General features: G+C 39.0%; 2 protein-coding genes across 5 annotated transcripts; one reads left to right on the top strand and one right to left on the bottom strand.

The window, feature by feature from the left end:
* Positions 1–100: 100 nt before the first annotated feature.
* On the bottom strand, positions 101–7,030 carry LOC136422359 (uncharacterized). 3 transcript variants are annotated; one of them, XM_066410071.1, is made up of 4 exons: positions 6,527–7,024; positions 2,123–2,377; positions 1,445–1,577; positions 101–1,202 (listed from the first exon to the last, which is right to left on the bottom strand). In XM_066410071.1, the coding sequence occupies exons 1-4, from the start codon at positions 6,890–6,892 to the stop codon at positions 757–759; spliced, it is 1,200 nt and encodes a 399-aa protein (XP_066266168.1). In that variant the 5' UTR covers positions 6,893–7,024; the 3' UTR covers positions 101–756. The 3 variants fall into 3 exon arrangements, with proteins under 3 accessions (XP_066266168.1, XP_066266169.1, XP_066266167.1); XM_066410072.1 differs by lacking the exon at positions 6,527–7,024 and adding an exon at positions 2,611–2,930; XM_066410070.1 differs by lacking the exons at positions 101–1,202; positions 1,445–1,577; positions 2,123–2,377 and adding exons at positions 3,655–4,478; positions 4,919–5,093; positions 5,538–5,795 and having other exon boundaries at positions 6,527–7,030.
* A 1,108-nt stretch (positions 7,031–8,138) lies between these two features.
* Positions 8,139–19,704, top strand: LOC136422360 (kidney mitochondrial carrier protein 1-like). 2 transcript variants are annotated; one of them, XM_066410073.1, is made up of 11 exons: positions 8,139–8,406; positions 10,131–10,282; positions 11,126–11,279; positions 12,107–12,201; positions 12,688–12,768; positions 14,356–14,444; positions 15,406–15,507; positions 16,079–16,203; positions 16,458–16,602; positions 16,873–16,953; positions 17,127–19,704. In XM_066410073.1, the coding sequence occupies exons 2-11, from the start codon at positions 10,210–10,212 to the stop codon at positions 17,166–17,168; spliced, it is 987 nt and encodes a 328-aa protein (XP_066266170.1). In that variant the 5' UTR covers positions 8,139–8,406; positions 10,131–10,209; the 3' UTR covers positions 17,169–19,704. The 2 variants fall into 2 exon arrangements, with proteins under 2 accessions (XP_066266170.1, XP_066266171.1); XM_066410074.1 differs by lacking the exon at positions 12,688–12,768 and having other exon boundaries at positions 8,142–8,406.
* Positions 19,705–20,885: the final 1,181 nt, after the last annotated feature.

Genomic DNA, 20,885 nt, shown 5'->3' with positions numbered 1-20,885 from the left:
AATAACGGCCAAAACGTTAACTTGTTACATGAAATTTAAAGATCACATTAGAATTTTAGCAGATGCTGTCTAACGGTTAAAAACAAGACCACCAAACAAGTGACTGTCTACAAATGAAGTTTTATTTCATCGTTAATTCGTTTAGGTACACACTCAATACTGGCGAGATGTTGTTCATTGAACAGAAAGTTGTATGATTCTATATTTCAAAATATAACACACACTATATTCCCCAAACAAACTTTATTCAAGAAAAATCGCATTAACGGTGTGGCCTATATAACGTTACATCTTGTATACTTGTTATGATATATGTACAACCTTTATGGGTTTTAAGTCAGAAGCACACAAAAATCACACTTAAAAACCGCATTGGAATTTTCCAGTCATCTACGCTTATGTATATCTAGTGATAGCAGATAAAAGTAAACTAACGTTATGGGTATAAAATCATGATCTAAAAAACGCTACGAACATGATATATATATATAGGGTGACAAAGCCTACATGCATATTACGAAGTACAATCTTATTGACGATTAAATACACTTCTAAACATAGACTGAAATATTCTGTTGCCTTAATTAATTAGTGGCGTAGTAAGCACACCACTTTCTTGCCAGTTTATGTGCATAATACTACAGAAAATAGCCTTCGAACCGAGTTTTTTTACTTTCAATTATGATCTGCAAACCGGTTAACCAGGTGAGCTTGGCTACTTCATGTGCCACACGACATGTTTTCTTCTATTCTAATTCATTTCAGAAGGAAACCAGAGAAGGTGCAGTAGTTGTTGAACTCACTTGAATAGATGGAATCATTCTTTCTCAAATAGATAGACACCATGTCGCAGGCTTTGAGGTTGAGCATAAGACTGTTCCCAGCCATATCGGAACCGTAATGCAGCTCATCATCCATTTTAGAGTTATTTTCAAAAATGACATTTTGAATTGTTGTATTCAACACCAGGAAAGCTGCCATTTGGGGCACTTCCATGTCTTTGTACATAAAGTATGTAAACATGTAGGTGCCTGCTGTGTCACATGTGAAAATGCCATCGTCAGGGTTGTAGCGGTTTCCGATGTTGACATGTACGCGGTCAAAGACTACCCTTGTATGACCGTTTACAGGTCCAAGAGGCGTTGTTTTGGACACAGAGAAGGCTACAGCCGGGCCTGTTGTTGTTGTTGTTGTTGTAGTGTCTGTGAAAATTCAAATTCATGTCATATTGTATAAAAATCATCACATTTTGAATAGAATATGTCATCAGATCCATCCGGCCGCTTTTTAATTGTTACCCTCGTTCCAATTGTCTCTTTGTTAACTTAATGAATAAAACAAGTTACAAAATGGTCAGTTAGGAAAAAAGTTACCAGATTTTGTTTACCATCTGGTCTCGTACTGGCTGATGGAAAAAATAATCGATGCGCATAATTGTTTTTACCTGCACTCTGTTGTTCAATACGGGTCTTCAGCTCGTCCAGGCCCTGACTCTGCTGGCGGACGAGGGTCTTCAGCTCTTCGATGGTTTGATTTTGCTGTTCGATGGATTGCTGCAGCACGAGGTTTGTAGCCATCTGTACATATACATGTATTTAGAATATCGATGAAGACGTCGACAAACCCAAAACAACGTTTTAGTATTTATCATTTCAGCTCTGAACATAATCTTGCATGTATCAAAATGCTTAGTTAGCTTCGGTTCACATAGATACATCTAGAGCTAATGAACAAAATGTAAATAGTATCGATTGACTGCACTATCGTCTCTCATGCTATTTTTCCTTCGTTGTATCGTTTTTATTCGTGATTGTCCCTACGCTTTCATTTAAACGTCTAGTAACGTTATCCTAGTAAGAAATGATCAAATCTAGTTCAAACGAAAAAAAGTTAAAGATTGACTCGTTTCAGACTATTTTGTCACAGTGCCAAAAAATCAAAGAGGTTGATACCGTAGCTGTATATCGTAATCATACACTAAAGGAAAGCTTTGGCTGTAAAAGTTGATTGATGGCACTAATCACTATATAAATTCATGATAGAAGAACATTGCGGGCCCATGATATTTGCATATATACAGTACTAGTTGAATGTGTGTAAGAATGCCACCCCGTCACGTTACCTGCTCTCCTTGCAGTAACTCTATCTGTTGGCGTGTTGACTCTGTGACATGCGTGACGTTGAGAAGATCTCTCGCCGCGATTTCTTCGTCACGCGCCCTGCTCTCAGCCTGATCCGCTGTCAGTTTAGTCGTCAGTTCTGTGCTTGTTTTGTTGACTTCCATTGTCAGGTTGTGTACTTGTTCCGAGAGTTCGCTAAGGCTTGAAGACAGGTGTTTCATGCTTTGTTTTTCCAAGGTCCTGTCCCTCTCAATTTCCTAAATGATCAGCATTTTGAAATCGTTAGCGATTTTTTTTCCTCATAAAACTGTCCTGCATGTAGTGTGCACAGCTCTGTAAAGAATCTGTTAACGTACGCGTGTACATACATGTGAAGAAAATACCAGTATGTTTCCTCCTTGCCTAAAGCAATCGTTAACATGCGGCGATATAGACAGGCGACATAGCGGGTGACCAAAAACTTGAAGCGATTTGTACATGTTGTTCTCACCTCCAACCTTGTTGAGACGTTTGCTGGCAGCAGGCAGATACCTTCGCTGTTTTGTACCGACAGCAGGAAGGAATACTCACAGAACCCCGTCTGTAGGTAATTCTGGTGGTACACCGGCCATGGAGAGATAGGCAGAACGCTCTGGCCATGGCCTCCAATGGCCAGAAAAACGCAGCTGCACAAGAGAAGAAGCAACATGGCGGCTTTCGACTGGACTTACAGGTGGTGTGATTTGGAAGTCCCCATAAAAAGAGGAAGTAATTTTATAGGTCATTGACAATGGCCGAGCCATTGTTGACCACCTGTACATTTGATACGGGTAACATGCACCCGATATTTGTCAAGCCGTCCGTTGGCATCTTTCCAGTTGTACGTTGCGTAAGTATGTATGTACGGTTTGGGTCTTGCATGCTACCTGAAACGGTTGAATGTCTTTGGGAGGAAATTGAAGTCAAATGAGAGCTACACTTTGAGCACGTTATCTAAGAACCTATCACACTTATCTGTAAAAGTTGGCATACGCCTCAGTGTGAGTAAGCAAATAAATTTTAGCAGCCTAGCATGTAATATTGAAAATAAGACTATTCATAGATTTATTTCATCGTTAATTCGTCTGATCAATGGACACAATGTTGTATGACTCAATGCCCCAAACTGCAACACACAATATATTTCCAAAACAAACCGAAGCGTTCGATAATATACATCTGAGACACATTTTTATGTGTGAAGAAAAAGGACCAAAAAGAATCCCGATTAAAATTGAACTGCAATCTTACAATCATTTGATTAGGCTTGTACAATCTTGATATCAAAAACGCTATATACATATATATGCATGGGAGTGACAAAGCTTATCTATCTCTACAAATTGAAAACATGTACTTTTATTGACGATTAAATAAACTAATGTAACGTTACCACCAAAAAATACACTCAAATCAAATATTCTGTGGCTAGTTGCCTTATGTGGCTTTTTACCGTCCTTATACATTTCGGGTCTCTTGGATATTCACAAAGAACAAAAGAAAAAAATCACACTGAAAACTGCAATAAAATTTAATCATCCGGGCTTATAGGACAGCAAATACATGTGTACATCAAAGTTTGTAGTAGTAATCTATGGGTAAAACTTGATATAAAAACCGCTACATACACGCATGGGACAAAGCCTACACATGCAATTTTGTTGACGATTATTTAAACACACTAACAAACGTAGACACTCGAATCAAGTATGCTGTAGCTAGTTACTTGAGTAGCGTAGCAGCAGACACTACACTTTCTTTGCTATAAAGTCTATGTAAAAACCCTTGAGATATGGCTTGAATTGAGTTTTTGGACTTTGAATCACTGACAAACAGATGAGCTTTCATACTAAAACTTAATATGCCTTGATGTGACATGCTTTAATTCGGCTCTCATTCTGATTCATTTCAGAAGGAAACCAGAGAAGGTACAGTATTTGTCAATGGTATTTGAATAGATGTAATCATTGTTTCTCAACACAACAGACACCGTGTCCCCAACTACGAGGTTGAGGATCAGGCTGTTACCAGACATGTCGGCACTGTAGTGCTCCTCGTCATCCATTTTAGAATTATTTTCAAAAATGGCCGTTTGAATAGTGTTATTTAACACCAGGTAAACCGCCATTTGGGGCACTTCAATAGCTTTGTACATGAAGTATGTGAACATATAAGTGCCTGTTGTGTTGCAGGTGAAAACACAATCGTCAGGATTGTAGCTATTTCCGATGTTGACATACACGCGGTCAAAGACTACCCTTGTATGACCGGTTACAGGTCCAAGAGGCATTGTTCTGGATGCAGAGAAGGCTACAGTCGGCCCTGTTGTCGTTGTTGTGTCTGCGAAACATGGCATAAGAGTACATCTTGAATAGAATATGTCATAAAATGGACCCGGATTTTCAATATATCTCTTGCAAAGTGCGGCGGCCATTTTGAATTTCCTGGGACCGTGTACCAAAACGAGGCTACAGTTGGTGCTCCTACTTTAGACCTGTATAACAGGTATATAGGTATATCATTTTTGGTTTGCAAGCTTTGCACATGTACTCCAGCAGTATTTCACCTTAGAAGGGTGAAACCTGCTACGAAAGGTGGCGTACCTATACATTAATGCAGACTTATAAGAAGGGAGCACCAACTGCAGCCTCAATTTGGCACACGGTCCCAGAAAACTCAAAATGGCCGCTGTGGTTGGAGGCAAAAGGTCTATTACTTTCCAAAGTCCCTTTGTTCAGTATAGAAATCAATTAAGTTGTAAAATGGCAAACAATTCTTACCAGATTCCAGAAGCGATAATCTGGTTTCGTATTGGTTGATGACATCACTCTGCTGTTCAACGAGGTTCTTCAAATCGTTCAAGTCTTGACTTTGTTGGCGGACAAGGGTCTTCAGTTCGTCGATGGTTTGATTTTGCTGCTCGAGAGTTTGTTCAAGCTCGAGGCCTGTGGCTTTCTGTGTATGAAATGCATAAATGGAGACATAAAAACCGGGTAAACTTTCGGCAACACTTCATTCGTTCCATCCAACTCTAACCAAAAGTTTGACCTTGACATTCATCTGATTCTACTAGAAGATTGCTCACTTCAGTTGATACAAACAAAATACATTGGATAGCGCATTATCACTGAATTGTCATTTGAAATTCAAGTTGATTTAGAAATTGTACATTCTAAAATGCGAGCGAAAAAAAGCTGCAACTGACTAACTTCAAACTACATTGCCTCTACCTCTACCAAACACCCGTTTATTGTATCCCTTCTTGTGTATATAAGAAAAGACAGTTTTTGTTGTAAAAGTTTAACTATTGTACTATGTACTTCAGAAGAACATTGTGGTCTGGCAATCATTTGCATGCACAATGAGTCAATGAATCAGAACGCCACACCCTAACATTACCTGTTCTTCTTGCAGTAATTCTATCTCTTGTATCTGTTTGCGTGTTGTCTCCGTGATGTGTGTGACGTTGTCAAGATCTCTCGCCATCTCCTCGTCCCGTACCCTGCTCTCAGCCAGATCCTCCACCAGTTTCGTCAGCTCGGCGCTTGTGTTGTTGACACCCAATGTCAAGTTGTGTACTTGTTCCGAGAGTTTGTCAAGGCTTGATGACAGGTGTTTCGTGCTTCGTTTTTCCAAGGTCCTGCCCCTCTCAATTTCCTAAATGATCAGCAATTTGGTAATCGTTAATGAACGTTTAACAAAAATGTCATTGCCTTTGCATTCGGCGTGCGTGTACGTCTCTGTAACTAATCTGTACATGTTTACTTGCATAAACATGTAAAGAGAAGATATTTACTTGAATGTCTAATATTCAATAGCGTTAATTTCCTGGAATTAGTAATTTTAATTTACATAAAGCTATCCATATCGTCTTTATGCAGCAGGAATTCGAAAATCGATCAGATGCAGCCGACAAGTCTGCTTCGAGCTTAATGACATTTTTGGGCATGCGCAGTTAACACGCCCGGTGTTCGATCGATCACTGCGCGGTCTTTAGAGCTTGATCCGGCGATCGGGCTGGTCCCTAGGCCCCGTCCGATTTTCAGGTGAATAAGACGCGCGGGCCTCTGGCAATTTTTAGATTCGGCGACCTTCTGTAGTTTTCTAGCGAGTCGCATGAAGCTCGTCGACTGTGTGACAGGGCCTAGGGGCTTTAGCAGGCAGAGTTCTGTAAAGTTTAAATGTTTTGTATACATGTTCAGAAAAACGACTTCCTTGTCTAACGCAACTAAGTTATTTAAGCCAGATGCGTACCTTGAATTCCTCTAGAGAACGGTCGAAAGTGAAAGGCTTTTTAGCTTTCAACGTTTGTTTGATATATATATACTTTGTGGCTTTTTTTTCGAAAAAACAACAACGCTGTGCTGGTAGATAACCCGTGTTCTTACCTCCAACCTTGTTGAGACGTTTGCTGGCAGCAAGCAGACTCCTTCGCTGTTTTGTACCGACAGCAGGAAGGAATACTCACAGAACCCTGTCTTTATGTACCTCTGGTGGTAAACAGGCCATGGAGAGTTAGGCAGAACGCTCTGGCCATGGCCTCCAATTACGAGGAAAGCGCAGCTGCACAAGAGAGTAAACTTCATTATGGTCAACGTTTCAACTTGACTCCGGCGCTTAATTGGAAGTCCCCAAGAAAAGGAGGAACTAAAGGCAAGGATAAAGTTGCTATACGTCGAAAGTAATTTGAATGACAATGGCTGTAGTATTGCTGTGGTACACCTGTTCATGTGATACGGGTGTATACAAAACATTGTAGAATCTGTTTGCCAAGATTCTTGGCATCTTTCCAGTGGAACGCTGCGTCAAGTTTCGAGGACTTGTATATAGTACTAGGAAGGATTGCAGATCTTCGGGCCGAGGGAGCATTAAAAGCAGTTCGGGGGTTCCGTCTCCTTGGTCTACGTAACGTGTTTGAGGACATTATCGATGAGAGAAAGTGTGTCACCATTTAGTCCGATCCGCAGTATCATGACTCCGTCGATAGGCTACACCGTAGAAATGTTAATTTATGACATCCCCTGCGACTCCAAATCTAATACGAGAGCGCGAAAAAAGCAACAACAGAACAACAAAATGGGCAAAAAACAACAACAAGATGCTTGAATTAGGGACCATGAACGTTTTAACAAGAATTGAAGTGATGAAAAATGGTATCACAACCAACATGTCTTTTTATCTATAAAGCTAAAGGAGTCATTGTGACGATTGATGGTCTACTAATACTATCCTTTCTTACCTTGAGGCGTAGCAAGCTAATTTAATTCACCGTTGATTGTTACGTATACGGCCGATGAGCTATAATTGTGTTGTCGGTAAACCGGCCAGTTGGTGAAGCGTATTGACTACTAGTAATTCTTCGTGTGAAGAAGTCGACCACCCTGAGGTTTTTGTTTTTCCACTCAACGTTGTGTATAAGCTAGTCTATTAAAGAAAGTCAGTCTGTCATACCAAGGATATCTTTATCCTTTATGTCGAATGTCTTTGGTTATAGATATAACGTTATATATACTTGAGAAGTACAAGTGGGTATGAAACGCATGAGGCTAGTATACAATCTCCTGGCTCCCGGGAAGCGGACCAATGGATTGAACCACTCTGAGATTGAACCAATGATTGAACCGCACGATGTTACAGGTACTTTCCGCTTGTAAAAATGGGATTGAACGTCATCGCTAGCTGATTGGCGATTGGCCAACACGGGCCTATACCACTTTTTCCTTTACAATTCATTGCACTGATGTAGAGGGAGATAATAATAGAACGAATGTGGCCACAGTGTTAAAATCTTATCATAAATGCTGCATACAAAATGCACTTCTTCTTACTTCATTGATCGATCGATACAATAAATAAGTAACCTTCCCCCAAGTTACTCAGCCTAATGGTTTCATCCAGCGCGGGTAAGCGCTATATTTGGGACACGCCAGGTCATGGCAGCTTGCCAGAAGACAAAGTCCAACTAGCCAATCAGCGCGTGTTGTTCACGTGAACCGGGCCTGATAGCGGGTGATCAGCACCGTGTGTTCACGTGCTCATGTTGCTGCCTGTCAGAAACACCCGCCTTCATGATTATTTCCATTCAGTGTGCCCAGGCTTGAACCGACATTCTCCAGACAGGGACATCAAATCTTCAACAGTTTACTGAATTCCCACCGGCGAATCGTCTCCAGTTTAGGACATCTTGCGTGTTACAAGTCAAGGGAGATATTCTGAGGGAAGCAACCGCTATTTTGTGGGAAATTTCTTTCGTTTTGCGACAGAAAAGGTGAGATTTAAACCGCTCTTCGAATCTTTTACCGGTCAGTCGACTTCTACGATTTTAGCAGACGGTTTGTTGAGGAGATAACACGCGATGTTTATCCACTGAAATATCATAGAATTCCTTGTAGTAGCTAAGATAAATATTGAGTGAACTTACTCGGTCTAGAAATGTTTTATTTTATATCTTTCTGTGAGAAAACGTGAGCACGTGACAGTTTGGAGTGCCAACAATTTCGTCTCGTATGTCTGGTATCAGCGACCTCAAAATACCACATTTCTGGTCAAATCAGTTATGATATGTGTTCCCCGCACTACAATGATCTTAGCAACATCCTAAAGCGTTAAATCTGTTTATTTTCATGATCGCAGACGGCCCGTATTTTGGAGATTTAAAAGTACCGTATGGTGAAACTTGACCGTTTGTAAGGGGGCAGTTTGTAGGTGTGGCTGGGGGAAGGGGAATTAATTTGCATTTATTTGGGTTCTTGTCACCTTTTTCGAAAGTTCAAACAGTCGAAACAAACAAGACCAAGATAATTTTATCGTTACTGTGTATTAATATTAATTTTTTCCCCACAAGGCCTACATGTTTTCTTTGTATTTTTCAGAATTTTTTGTGTGCAAATTGTTATTTTTACCTTGAGGATTCATTCATTTTTATAGCCATTTTTATGACGTTAGTCACTTACTGTCGTTTTAATGTAAAGTAAAATGATTAATTCTGTAGTCATCATTTTGTGGGTGCAATTATTGTCTAAAACATCACATGACCAGGCTGGCAAAATTAATTAGTATGTTCAGACAACTGCAGCATAGCTCAAATGCCCTGCAGTGAAGTGTACTGTTAGTGTTATGCCCCTAGGCCAAAGTATAGATAGAGACAGCCTGTGCCACTTAACTGCAGAGTTACGTCAGTGCTACATGTATAATCATGATCGTGATATGACAGTTGAGACAGTTTCTTCGTTAGAAATTATACAGATTTACAGAGATTAACTGAATTAGTGAATATATTCCCCCTTTTCTAAAAAAAATCATGGTGGTGCACTGGTGGCTGTTGTCTCAGAATGACAGAAACTATGCTTGTCTCATCTTGCACTTTGCCAGACATGAAACTCACATGTGATGATCAAAATTTTGGCTATTTGCCTGGGGCAGATGTGATCTGCAATGCAGAGCTGTATTCAGCAAAATCACAGCTGTCTAAACTTGGGTATTTGGCCTGCCTCAGTCCACTCTCTGGGCACTGACCACCAGTGACTCTTTATTTTTGGCCCATGCTGTACATTCATTGGGGTAAAGGCCAGCTTTGTAGACTCAGGTCAATTTCTCTTGGACTCAGACTAGAATTTGATTTCTTTTTTTTTAATGCCAGACGAAGTAATGGTTAGTTTGAACTTTGACTGTGGTTCTCAGCAAATTGAACCCAAAGTCAACTGGGTGGTGTTATCACTAGCACTCAACTCACTTAGCACTATCTCTTCGGTTATCAGAGAGACAAAATGCACTGTATACAACCGTGATATCCTGTCATCAAGTTCTGTTCAACATCTCTGCATTAGGATTGGTGCACATTTGGCACAATTTGGCACTGTTAGACAGTACTGGTAGTGCAATTTCACCTGACACCCTACTACTTTAGGACATTGCCTACGTGAACGACACAGTGTGTGTACTGTACAGTTTGCCCTTATAGGTATAAATAGCTATCTGTATCATATGTTATAGAAATAAAACCTGGTAGCAGAGAGGCAGTCTGGACAGAGAACAACCAGCATTTCTGGAGAAAGAAGTGCACAGGAAGGGAATGTCACAACTACAACCACTGAACTGGAGGCCTTTCATCCTTGGAGGACTTGCATCATGTACAGCAGAGTTTGGTAAGACACATTTTACTTACATAACAAAGAGACAAACCATGAAGGAAGTCTGAAAACGTTAGTGAAAGCAGTTATGCAAAAGTTTGTGTATATTTCTTTTTCTTCTGTTGGGCTCATAATACATTTTTGTATAGATTTTCTAAAAGTAGTGACTAAAATGTCCCTTTTTTTAGCAGCCCTTACCCTCGCAATCCTAGCTTTGTAATTATCAGGAAGCACTGCAGACAATACTGACATTACAACATGTTTGGACCTTTGGTGCACTTGTACACAAGTAGTCCACCTGCCATTCACTAATGACTAATGAACAAAGAAACATTGAGTAACCCAATTTAGAACCCCAATACAATAGTGCTGGTGTTGTTGACAGTCGCATGTTGAAAAGACCAGGCCCTTTTCAGAGGGGGGAATGCCAGACTGTTTCTTGTAAGGCCTAAGGGGTCACATTTCTTGGCCCTGTTCCAAGTGGAAAGATGCCAAAGGATTCAAGGCCAAGAGTTGAGGGAACAAAAGAGTCTTTCTTGAAGACTTTTAAGTCTAAGACCAGATAGGGAAGTCTAAGGTTCTCTATATTATGTAGAATGTCTATTTTCATGGTTACTTGACAATACAAACAAGCATGGTGACCTAGATTGATGAGGCATGTGCCCTGGAAATGTACAGTGCATGTAATGTGGATGGCTGGGGCATGGAACATACCACATAAAGATGGGGGTGGGGGGCTCTTGTATCTTATCAACAATCACGCTTGTCACCACTGCTGTTCCTAATTATAATGCCATCAAATAGCTCAGTTTTTGTGAAGGTTTTATATAAACATGTAGCTTGTGTTTGTATTTCCAGGGACATTTCCTATAGACACCACCAAGACAAGGCTACAAGTCCAAGGCCAAATTGCCATTGAAGATGCCAAGTTTAAACAGGTCAAGTACAGGGGCATGCTCCATGCCTTCATCAAAATAACACAAGAGGAAGGGCTCAAGGCACTGTACTCTGGGTGAGTCCTTGTCATGTGTTGTCGTTCACAGGTTACATGTTTAGACACTTATGTAAATAAACCGTAACGGTTACATTACCTGAAGAAATGCAAACATGATTGAATCACGTGGACTGTTACATGGACTATGGGAGCAAAGGTTGTCACATGCAAAAGTGTCACATGTGAATGTTAACTGGTAACTTATTTCATCAAACTCAAAAGTCCTCAACAGGAGAGAGACATTTTTTTAAAACCATGACCAATTGACATGGCAGTTTATTGAATGTTCTCAAGGACATTGGCATGTTGATGTTGTGACTTACACAATGGGGTTCAAAGTCTACTGTTGCCAGTAGTGTGGGATCTCTGGAGCTAAGGGGAGGTTAGATTTTAACTGTGCATGTTCAGTCCAGAAATGCTTGGTAGGATAAGTAAGAAGATGCGTCTAACATTTTGGCATAAAAAGGGACATGTAGCTAATTCCCACCAATCTTCGTAATATTATCCTGCAAAAATGGGACCGTCATATTCATTCAACGACTAGGGATTATTAATGATAATGAGTACGATGTACTCCCACATTGATTAAAATGCATGGATGATGGAGTCTGTGGCATTAAAGAACCATTTTATTTGACACGTTGACATTTTGATGAAAGGTGATGACGTACTGTAAAGGAGGTCATTGTACTCTGAATAATGCAATCATCGGTAGGCACTATAGTCTGTGTACCATATGCAAATACAGATCAGTTGAAGTACTGCCACTTTCAATGGGAAAACTGGCTCATGGGTTACACATTTTGGTTGATAACAAACAAGTTGTTTTTGTTTTTTTTCCTTAGCATTGCCCCAGCTATCCTTAGACAGGCTTCCTATGGGACCATTAAGATAGGGACATACTACTCCCTGAAGAGGGCTTTCACTGATAATCCTGGAGGTGAGACCTTTTGTTCTTATAAAAGTTAAAATGATTTTAAGATATACTTGTTTTTGTAAGGTAAGGTATTTGTCTATACAAATATATGATGAATGGCAGATTGCTGTGGATATGTTATTATGTAGGTTTATAAGATTAAAAGCCCCCTCCCCCTGAAGTGTTGGTAAATCAACCATATACGTAGGAGTTGTGTTGTTACTCTGACCTTGGTTGTCTCAAGAATGCGTAAAGAAAGAATTTAACTACCATGGCCTGTATTGCTATATATGAAATAGGCCAGAAAACTTGAAATGGTTGTGTTTTCATTCTTTGTTAACTCACAAATTTTTATGCTGTGTCAAACACAAAAACTTGTTAGAAATGACAACCCTTATACCTGTTGACCAGAGTCATGATCAATAGATACAAGAAAGTTAAAGATAACCAAGGTCAAAGTCTGTAGGGCTGAAGTCAGTTTGTAATTAGGTTGGTTATGCCGTTCTCCAGAAACAAAATTCCATGAGGGTCCAAGGGATTTAGCAACTGTTGATGTTAAACCAGAATTTGCATTGGAGGTTAAGAAACCAAGTAAGAGCTGTGCAGCATACACCACCTTTGGCCAATCTAGTCTTATGGAAATATACACACCAGATATTTATCTAATATTCATGCAAGTGAACAAGATGATGCAATGTTGATGAACTTTTCAAACAAAAGTAAAACTTAAGATGGCTTTGGCTCCAAAAGGTGGTGTATGCTGCTTGTGTTGTTTTTATCTAAGAGTATCTTTTTGATGATTTTAAACAAGTTAGAGTGCCAGAACATATGTTGCTGTCCTACTGGATTTGCACCACAGAATTTTCGATCCCAAGTACATTTCCAGAGCTGGAAATTAACTCCTTGAAAGGCACAGCTTTGATTTATGATAAAGAAGTAATGTATTCAAAAAGTTCCATTTCTACCATTGCCAGATATCAACAGCAACAGCTGTAATACTTGGCCAGCACACCAAAGAAAATTGGTCCCAAAGTTTAATGTTTTGGAACTAATTGGTTTGTTCAATGTTGAACAAATCAAGGACAGCAACATATACATGTACTATCCTCTAGACTACCAAATGTCCAAGAATTTTAGTTAGGCTTGGTTTATCATTATAGTTACATTCAAGATACAACAACATGATTAACTTTGATATTGGCAAGAATATATCATTGCTGGAATATAGAGATTGGATTCTTCTGTTAAAAGATTAAGGCTTTGAGTATTCTCTCCATGCATAGAGAACAAAAACTCTGCCAATATTACAGTTAAGCAATTTACTCCCCTTTTTTACCACCACATTTGTGGTAAAATTTACCTTTGGTGGGAATGCCATATGCATGTGAAAAAGAAGAATTTTTGGATAGCAATATGTCTGCCTATGGCACAGGATAAGGTCTGGTTTGCACACATGGCGGAGCAGCGGGCGCCGCGTGTGGACTGGTGCTCGCACGGCGCAGCATCACTCGCTGGGGACCCTCCATAAGGTTACTGTATTGTGCATGCGATGTGCAACCGTCACCTTCTAGCTCCTTCTCTTGTCTCTCTTTTGCTTTTCTTTTCTCTTGTACCTTCAGAAGTCATCATGATAAAAGTTGGGTTGAACCTGCCAGGTCCAATCGTAGTTTGCATGCTCGAAGCATATTATTTGTTGTACTTATCTAATTCAAAACAAAAATACAACATTATTGATGTAGGGAATCGTTATGGGATTGTAACTGTAGTGTAACTCATGATGGAGTGACAGAATGTAACACTGTATTGAAACTGTAGTTTAGAGAGAGTCTACAACTGTCAGTAAAAGTAACAGCATTCAGATAGATGTGTACCCAATGTTGTAAAGTAGAATCAGTATTCCAGCAAAGCGTCACAGATGTTGGGGAATCAGTATTAACATCAAGATGTTTTCTCAAGAACATTTTCTATCTCCCTGTGAAAATGTAACATTTGTTAAGTAACTGCTTTTGGAAGCTGGCAGGTATTCATAAATCGGCAATTCTACCTTCCTCTCGTACTTCCCTAGCGTTTCTTTTGGTGTTGAATTTGCGATTGTTGGGGGGATATTCTCCAGTAGATCTTGTATGTAGTGCGTCAATAGTGTTACTGTATTCTCAACCTGTTGTTTTTGTATTACAGAAAAAGAGAGCCTAGCAGTGAACCTTTTCTGTGGGATGGCTGCTGGTGTCATCAGTTCCACAATCGCAAACCCCACTGATGTACTCAAGGTAGGTGTTAAGCATATGGTACTGTGAAAAAGGAAATCTTTGCGGAGGTTTTATATTTGTGGATTTCACGCTCTTCACTGCAAAGTTAAAACCACCATGAAAGTGTTTGTATTGTTGCTGTGGCGTTACTATTTCAACCACTAACTTAAAACCACCGCAAACACTAATTTTTTGTCCCTATTGTGAAATGAAATCCCTGTGAACTTTACCTTCTATACTTTATACATGCAGGCCTTAGAGATTGCAAAGACAAGGTTTTTTGTTCTCTCAATCCTTAATTTTTGTCATGGCTGTCTTCCTCAATGTGAAAAAAACCTTTTCTGTTTTTTTAGGGGTTTAAATGGTAGCATTGCCTACACGGTGAACTAGACCTTGTTATGTACATAGTTATTTTTGTCCATCTGAATTGCAGACACTTCAACTTGTATGTTTGTTCAGGTTGTCATGGCTAGGGTCTCCTTATTACAGAAGTGCATTAGTAAGCACCAGGTCCTGTTGTTAAGAGTTGTTAGTGGGCACTCCTGGATACCTGATACCCCTTCAGGTTACAATAGTGCCATGATCTTGTTAGAGAGCGTCTAGTCTAGTGTTACTAGTACTGTACTTCTGGGTACACAAAGGTAGCGTTTAGTTCATGACCCAGTTAAACTTAAAGAGCATTTAGTCTACGGTAGATTAATAAGTATGTCATTGGATCATGAGCATATAAGGTTGTGTTCGCATATGTATGCTTCCTGTATATAGGTTCATATAGGTTTGTCCAAAGAGAGATCGTATGCAAGATACAATGGCTGTTACTCTCTAGATCTGATGCAACATCACATTGACCAAAAATGACAAAAACAACTATGATAGGTTTTTGTACACAAGGCTATTACATTCTGGGTACATGCTGCATTAGTAATCCATAAAATCCACAGCTTTTTAAGGGTGTATATTTATGTGAACTCCTGTGTTCCAGGTGAGGATGCAGGCTCAGGGATTGGCCTGTATGGGGAATGGCAGCATGATGGGAGCTTTCATGACGATAGCACAGCAAGAGGGAACGAGAGGACTGTGGAGGGTGAGTGGAGTCCGTCAGCTGTGTTTGTCACTACTGCACATCTGGAGTTGACATAAAAGACTTAGAATGTACAGTCAAATCTGTGCAAGTGACAACCTATGCAGAAGCACCACCTGGCCAATGTGATAATTTTTCCCACTTACGCAAGCATTAAGAATCCTGTCAATACTGATCTGTCTACATGTATTTATTTATTTCTTTCATCTCAAGACAGCTGGGTTGCCCCTTCAACTTATAAAACTTTAAAAGTATATTTCCAAGAGGGCCCAGCACATACAGGACAATAGATTTTACCGGTCCTGAGTGGTCTTTTTGGGCAGTTTTGACTGAACTTTTTTTTTTCAATCTTAAACATTGACCTGTCTCATCCTATATGTTTTAAGTCATTTAAGAAAAAGGTCTGCAATGACGGGAAAAAGTGTGAATTTATATTGACTAGATCTCTACACAAGGAAACAACACATGATGAATTAAGTAAAAATCAAAATTTATAACTTAAAATGCGTAGGTTGTGCGACACAAAAGTAAATGTTCTTGATTAAAATGCAAAAACTATTGTTGTTTCCACCAGGGGGTCGGTCCTACTGCACAGAGAGCAGCGGTTGTTGCAGGGGTTCTGCTGTCGGTTTATGACTGGAGCAAGAGCAAGGTGTTGGAGTCCGAACTTTTGGAAGACACTGTCTTCACACACTTGATGTAAGTATTGGCTTTAAACCATTTTTATCTATCTTTGTAACAAAAGTGATCAAGTGATCTCAAACCAGTTTAGCTCACTTTAGAGATAATCTTTCAATGAAAGTGACTGAGTAAACAGATGCTATGTACAGTATTTAGACAATATGTAAACAATGCATATGATCAGCAGGATTGCGAGGGAGGTTAAGTGAGAAATGAAATATGATTAGCATTTAATGATGTACCTAACACAGATGTTTTTGTTTTTCCTACAGATGTAGTTTCGTTGCTGGTTTAGCTGGGACAGTGGCTTCAAACCCGATTGATGTAGTAAAGACTCGAATGATGAACCAGAGAGCCCTGAAAAATAATCAGAATGCTTCTACAATCTACAAAAACTCCTGCGACTGCCTTATCAAGGTAACAGTGTCTAATAGTAACACATGTATTTGTTGAATTCAATGTTTATTTTAGATGAAATAAGGCACAGTCAATTTCCCTTTACAGATGTATCTTTGGAACATTTTGTATTGTGTCTTTTGTTCACGCAGTATTTGTCTTAGTCTGTATAGAATGACTGATGGTGAATAAAGTAAAATGTATCTTTTGATATTCTGAGTTGTGGAATGTCTAAAGAAACCAAAGGTACAAAATAAAATATTCTAATACTTTGGCCTTTTTCCTTTTCAGACTGCAAGACACGAAGGAGTAAAATCACTGTACAGAGGGTTCATCCCTAACTGGTTGAGACTCGGCCCATGGAATATTATTGTATCCTTTTTGAAAAATCTGAGTATATATTCCATTATTCTGCTTTATTTCCTCTCTTTATATGTAATAAAATTAATGACAAGATTAAGGTCCCATAAATACTATTTATATTATTGATAGTATCATGACTTCTTTTTAAGCGTTGAAAAAGTTCCTTGACTCTTTTTTGTCAGTTCTTCATCACGTACGAACAGCTGAAGAGACTCAACATTTAAGCAGGCCTTCGTTTCCAAGACGCAGGCGTTCTTCTACTTACAGACAAGGCAATTTCACTGTACAGACAGCAATATACAATGCAAGACTCTGCTAAGAAGACAAATCTATCTTCAAGTAAAACGGTTGGGTTCAGCACAAAGCTCTGGTGACTGCAACTATGGAACAAACTTCAAGAAAACCAAGTTATACAAAATGTTAAGATAAAGGTTAAAAGGATATAAATGTTTAGAAAAAGATTGCAAGAGAAACGCATTACATCAGTTTATCAAAGAATTAGTATTGTATACGACAAAGTAGTCATCAAAGCACAGTGCTGAATGTAACTCCAGGTAAAAAATAAAAGCTGGATTTGTTTGAATGTTAATGTTATGACATTTTTGCAACATAAAGATAAAATACCCATACCGCTTTAACCTTCTCCCTGTTGCCTAACCCCGTAGCCAATACAAACTTGGTGCTTGAAGACTACTTCAGCAGGAAGAAGGTTAACATGGTTCTCTTGGCAGTCATGCCTAGGTGTCCTTTCATGGTAAAACAGAAAAAAAGTTATTATTTTTGTATGTTTGACAAGTCTGTAAAGGTAGATTTGTCAGGAAATGCACAGGATCAAAACAGTTTGCCAGGATAGTAGGTGATAATGTAGGGGTAGCATCACAACGTAAACAATTCCATTTTGCTTCTGTGGCAAGTTTGCAAAAACCGTTGGCCAATTTTAATGGAAAACAGCCGTGTTTACCCAGACACTGTTGCATGGATTGAAAGTTTTGGCAGAAATAAGTCCGGGTAGATTTGCCAAAAGTCTTAACTGATCAAAACTTTGGGATACATGTATCTTAATTTGAGCCAGTAAATTAAAACTTTTTATATTTTCCTATATAAATCATGTTTATGTTATGTTTATGTGCAGTAGATGTCCTTATTTAATGTGACAAAAAGTACATTTAACAGTGTTTTACTTTTTTTTGTAATCTTAAACCTTGACCTGTCTCATCGTAGATGTTTTGGTCATTTAAGAAAAAGGTGTGCAATGACGGGAAAAAGTATATATATTAAAAAAAAGTACTATGTATATATGTGAGCCTGTATCTTTTTTTACAGTATTATGTGCATGTATATTACAGCTGTCAAATATGTATTTATCTTAAATTATGTTCAGATTCAGTGTGCAAAATAGTGCAGAAAAAAATAGGGACAGAAATTTACATTTTCAGGTTGCACGTTGGTCATAGAATGTTTGTACTGTAGTGGTTGAAGATTGGTACATGTCGAAAAGAAAGCCATGGGAAGGGACTATTTTTGGTATCGTTTGAAGTTGCTGTTGTAATCGTCTATGTTAGGTTTTGAAATGATAGTTCCTTTGGATCATAATCTTTTCAAGCAATGTTCTGTGCATCTATTGGTGGACAATTGATTTGATCAATTCAATTTGGCCTACCAAGTACTGACTTCAGTGCTGTCCAGGGTGCATGGTTACCAAAAAAGTAAGCATACTGAAAGTTTTCGGAAAATGACTAAGCCAGATATACAACAGTAACTTGATGATTAGAGGCTTGATGTTGAATAAGTTGGTTAAAGGGATGTTGGTTTGTTCAGGTAAAAGTGGTGTACAGGAAAAATGATAAGGAAAAAGGAGAGTTGTGACAGCAGAATCAACAAGGTACATTAAATTTTGTTTTATGGATTACATGTAACATAATCACTCATAAAGTTGTACCATGTTGAGATGTTAAAACAGATTATGTATGTACAGTAGCTATTAAACAGTAGTAAATGTATTGCAATGGAAGATGCATATATACACTAAACTGGACACTCGATTATTGTTTTTTTTTGCCAAACGATAAATTCACACATCATGCCCAAAAGTAGGAAAGTTCTTACCAAACTACCTTCACAATTGCCCCAAGGACTTAATTGGTTAATGACATAAGGTACTGGTGCATATGCAAAAATATAAACCTGCAAGTGAAAAGATATTGGATTTGTGTGGCCTAACTTATTTTACATTTCTCCACTGTTTACTTCATCATGCCTTGGTACAAAGTTTGATGTGCTTTTTAGACGATTTATCTATTCTACCAAATATTGTCAAATAGCTCCCAGGATACCTCATTTCATGTAGATGTGAATAGCCGTCAACTGTATACTTAATGTAAAACTGTTTTGTATGTCTTGGGACAAAGGTATTCTTACATTGCTGCTTGTGTATCATGCCAATTTTCTGCAGTACTTGAATTGATGGAACTTCACTTGATGAGCCAGTATATATTACTCTCCATACTTTCCAGCATGCGCACAGTAACTTGTCGAAAGTCCAAAGATTTTCAGCTTTATCACTTGCTACATGTCATGGTCAGGTATGTTTTCCCTACGCTTAGAAAACAACAAAAGTTTGTAGGGTCTTTGCAGTATCACTTGTACTTGTGGCGCTACTGTTGAGCATGGTATTTAAATGGAATGTCAGACACAATACATATAGTCTTCTGTTCCACACGAAACAGCAATAAAGTCGGCAACATTTGCTTACCTTTGGAATATCTTGTCCTGTCTTCCTTTGTACCGGTTTTAACAAGAAACGTTTGCAGTAAATATTGTATACATTAGCCTCCGTTGCAGACTCCTTCCGGTTGTTTTCTTTTTCAAGACTTTTCTTTTACAGAAAGAAATCAGACGGAAGGAGTCTGCAACGGAGGCTATATAGTATACAATATGTTAGGCAGAATCACAAGCCCCCAAAAAAGATACAAGTCAAAGTTTATTGCACAACGATTGTAACAGGTACAATGTAAGGCAAACAATTAAATACTACTTGCTACTTATATCAAACTACTTAAACCTACAGGGAGGTTCTATGCTATGCAATGGTTAGGTTCTAGGCTGTACAATGCTCCATTTCAAACTACATGAAGGCACTATCTATATGATATTGTCAGAGGTAGATAATATCAACAGGAGATACAATAGGGAGTCGTATATGTCAACTATACAATTACATGATGAGGAGATGAATGTCTTATACAACTAAATCGCTATTTCCCGGATATGCTTTGATGTGATGCGTCCAAACGCGAAAGAAAAGATGAAAATCGCAGCCATTCCTAGTCCATGACCAAAACATCTGCTTACAGATTATGTGAGTTACGTGCAGGAGATGTTGATATCATGGAACCCCGTCTCTTTAAATCCTTTATGATGACTAGCTCCCAGCACGGTCACTTAAATGGTCGAGGCTCTCTGTTATCATCAAAAGTATTTCCTGCCATGAATCGCAGGCCAGCTGTTTATGCCAGTAATGTATGGGCACAGAAATGGCCTTTACTACTTCCAAAATACTTTCCGGCATTAGTGATGTCAAAATTGCAGCTAGATGGGCACTAAGTGATTTTCAAGGTGTTAGCAGTTTCTGATGCGTCATCTGAATCTTTGGGGAGCCTCTCAACATCTTGCTACAGTTCTATCCATTCCCGAGGTGTACACATCACGCGAGGATTTAACTTTCCATGAGGTTTTTGAGCGAGGAAAGCACCTGATGCTAACGTGTGAAAAACATGAATGCGTGCCGTGTGAATACCTTGTAGTCCACCCAAGGGAAGGTTGTTACCGACCGTGAAAACATCTTCAGTAGCCCTTGAACATCTGGGGTCCAAGGGAATGTATGTGCTGTTGCACTTGCGGGATGATTCTGCCTGTATCCAGTCATTGATCATCAGTCTAAG

This window comes from Branchiostoma lanceolatum, chromosome 17, assembly GCF_035083965.1.
Source record: "Branchiostoma lanceolatum isolate klBraLanc5 chromosome 17, klBraLanc5.hap2, whole genome shotgun sequence".
NCBI lineage: Eukaryota > Metazoa > Chordata > Leptocardii > Amphioxiformes > Branchiostomatidae > Branchiostoma > Branchiostoma lanceolatum.
This window is presented reverse-complemented; position numbering and strand designations above follow the sequence as displayed.

Coding starts and splice junctions, on each gene's coding strand:
- LOC136422359 (XM_066410070.1), bottom strand. CDS start 6,892: ATGTTTTGTATACACCCGTATCACATGAACAGGTGTACCACAGCAATA. Junction 5,094..5,537: donor AATTACTGCAAGAAGAACAG/GTAATGTTAGGG, acceptor TTTCATACACAG/AAAGCCACAGGCCTCGAGCT. Junction 4,479..4,918: donor ATTATCGCTTCTGGAATCTG/GTAAGAATTGTT, acceptor CATGTTTCGCAG/ACACAACAACGACAACAGGG.
- LOC136422360 (XM_066410073.1), top strand. CDS start 10,210: ATGTCACAACTACAACCACTGAACTGGAGGCCTTTCATCCTTGGAGGA. Junction 15,508..16,078: donor GAACGAGAGGACTGTGGAGG/GTGAGTGGAGTC, acceptor TGTTTCCACCAG/GGGGTCGGTCCTACTGCACA. Junction 16,954..17,126: donor TCGGCCCATGGAATATTATT/GTATCCTTTTTG, acceptor CTTTTTTGTCAG/TTCTTCATCACGTACGAACA.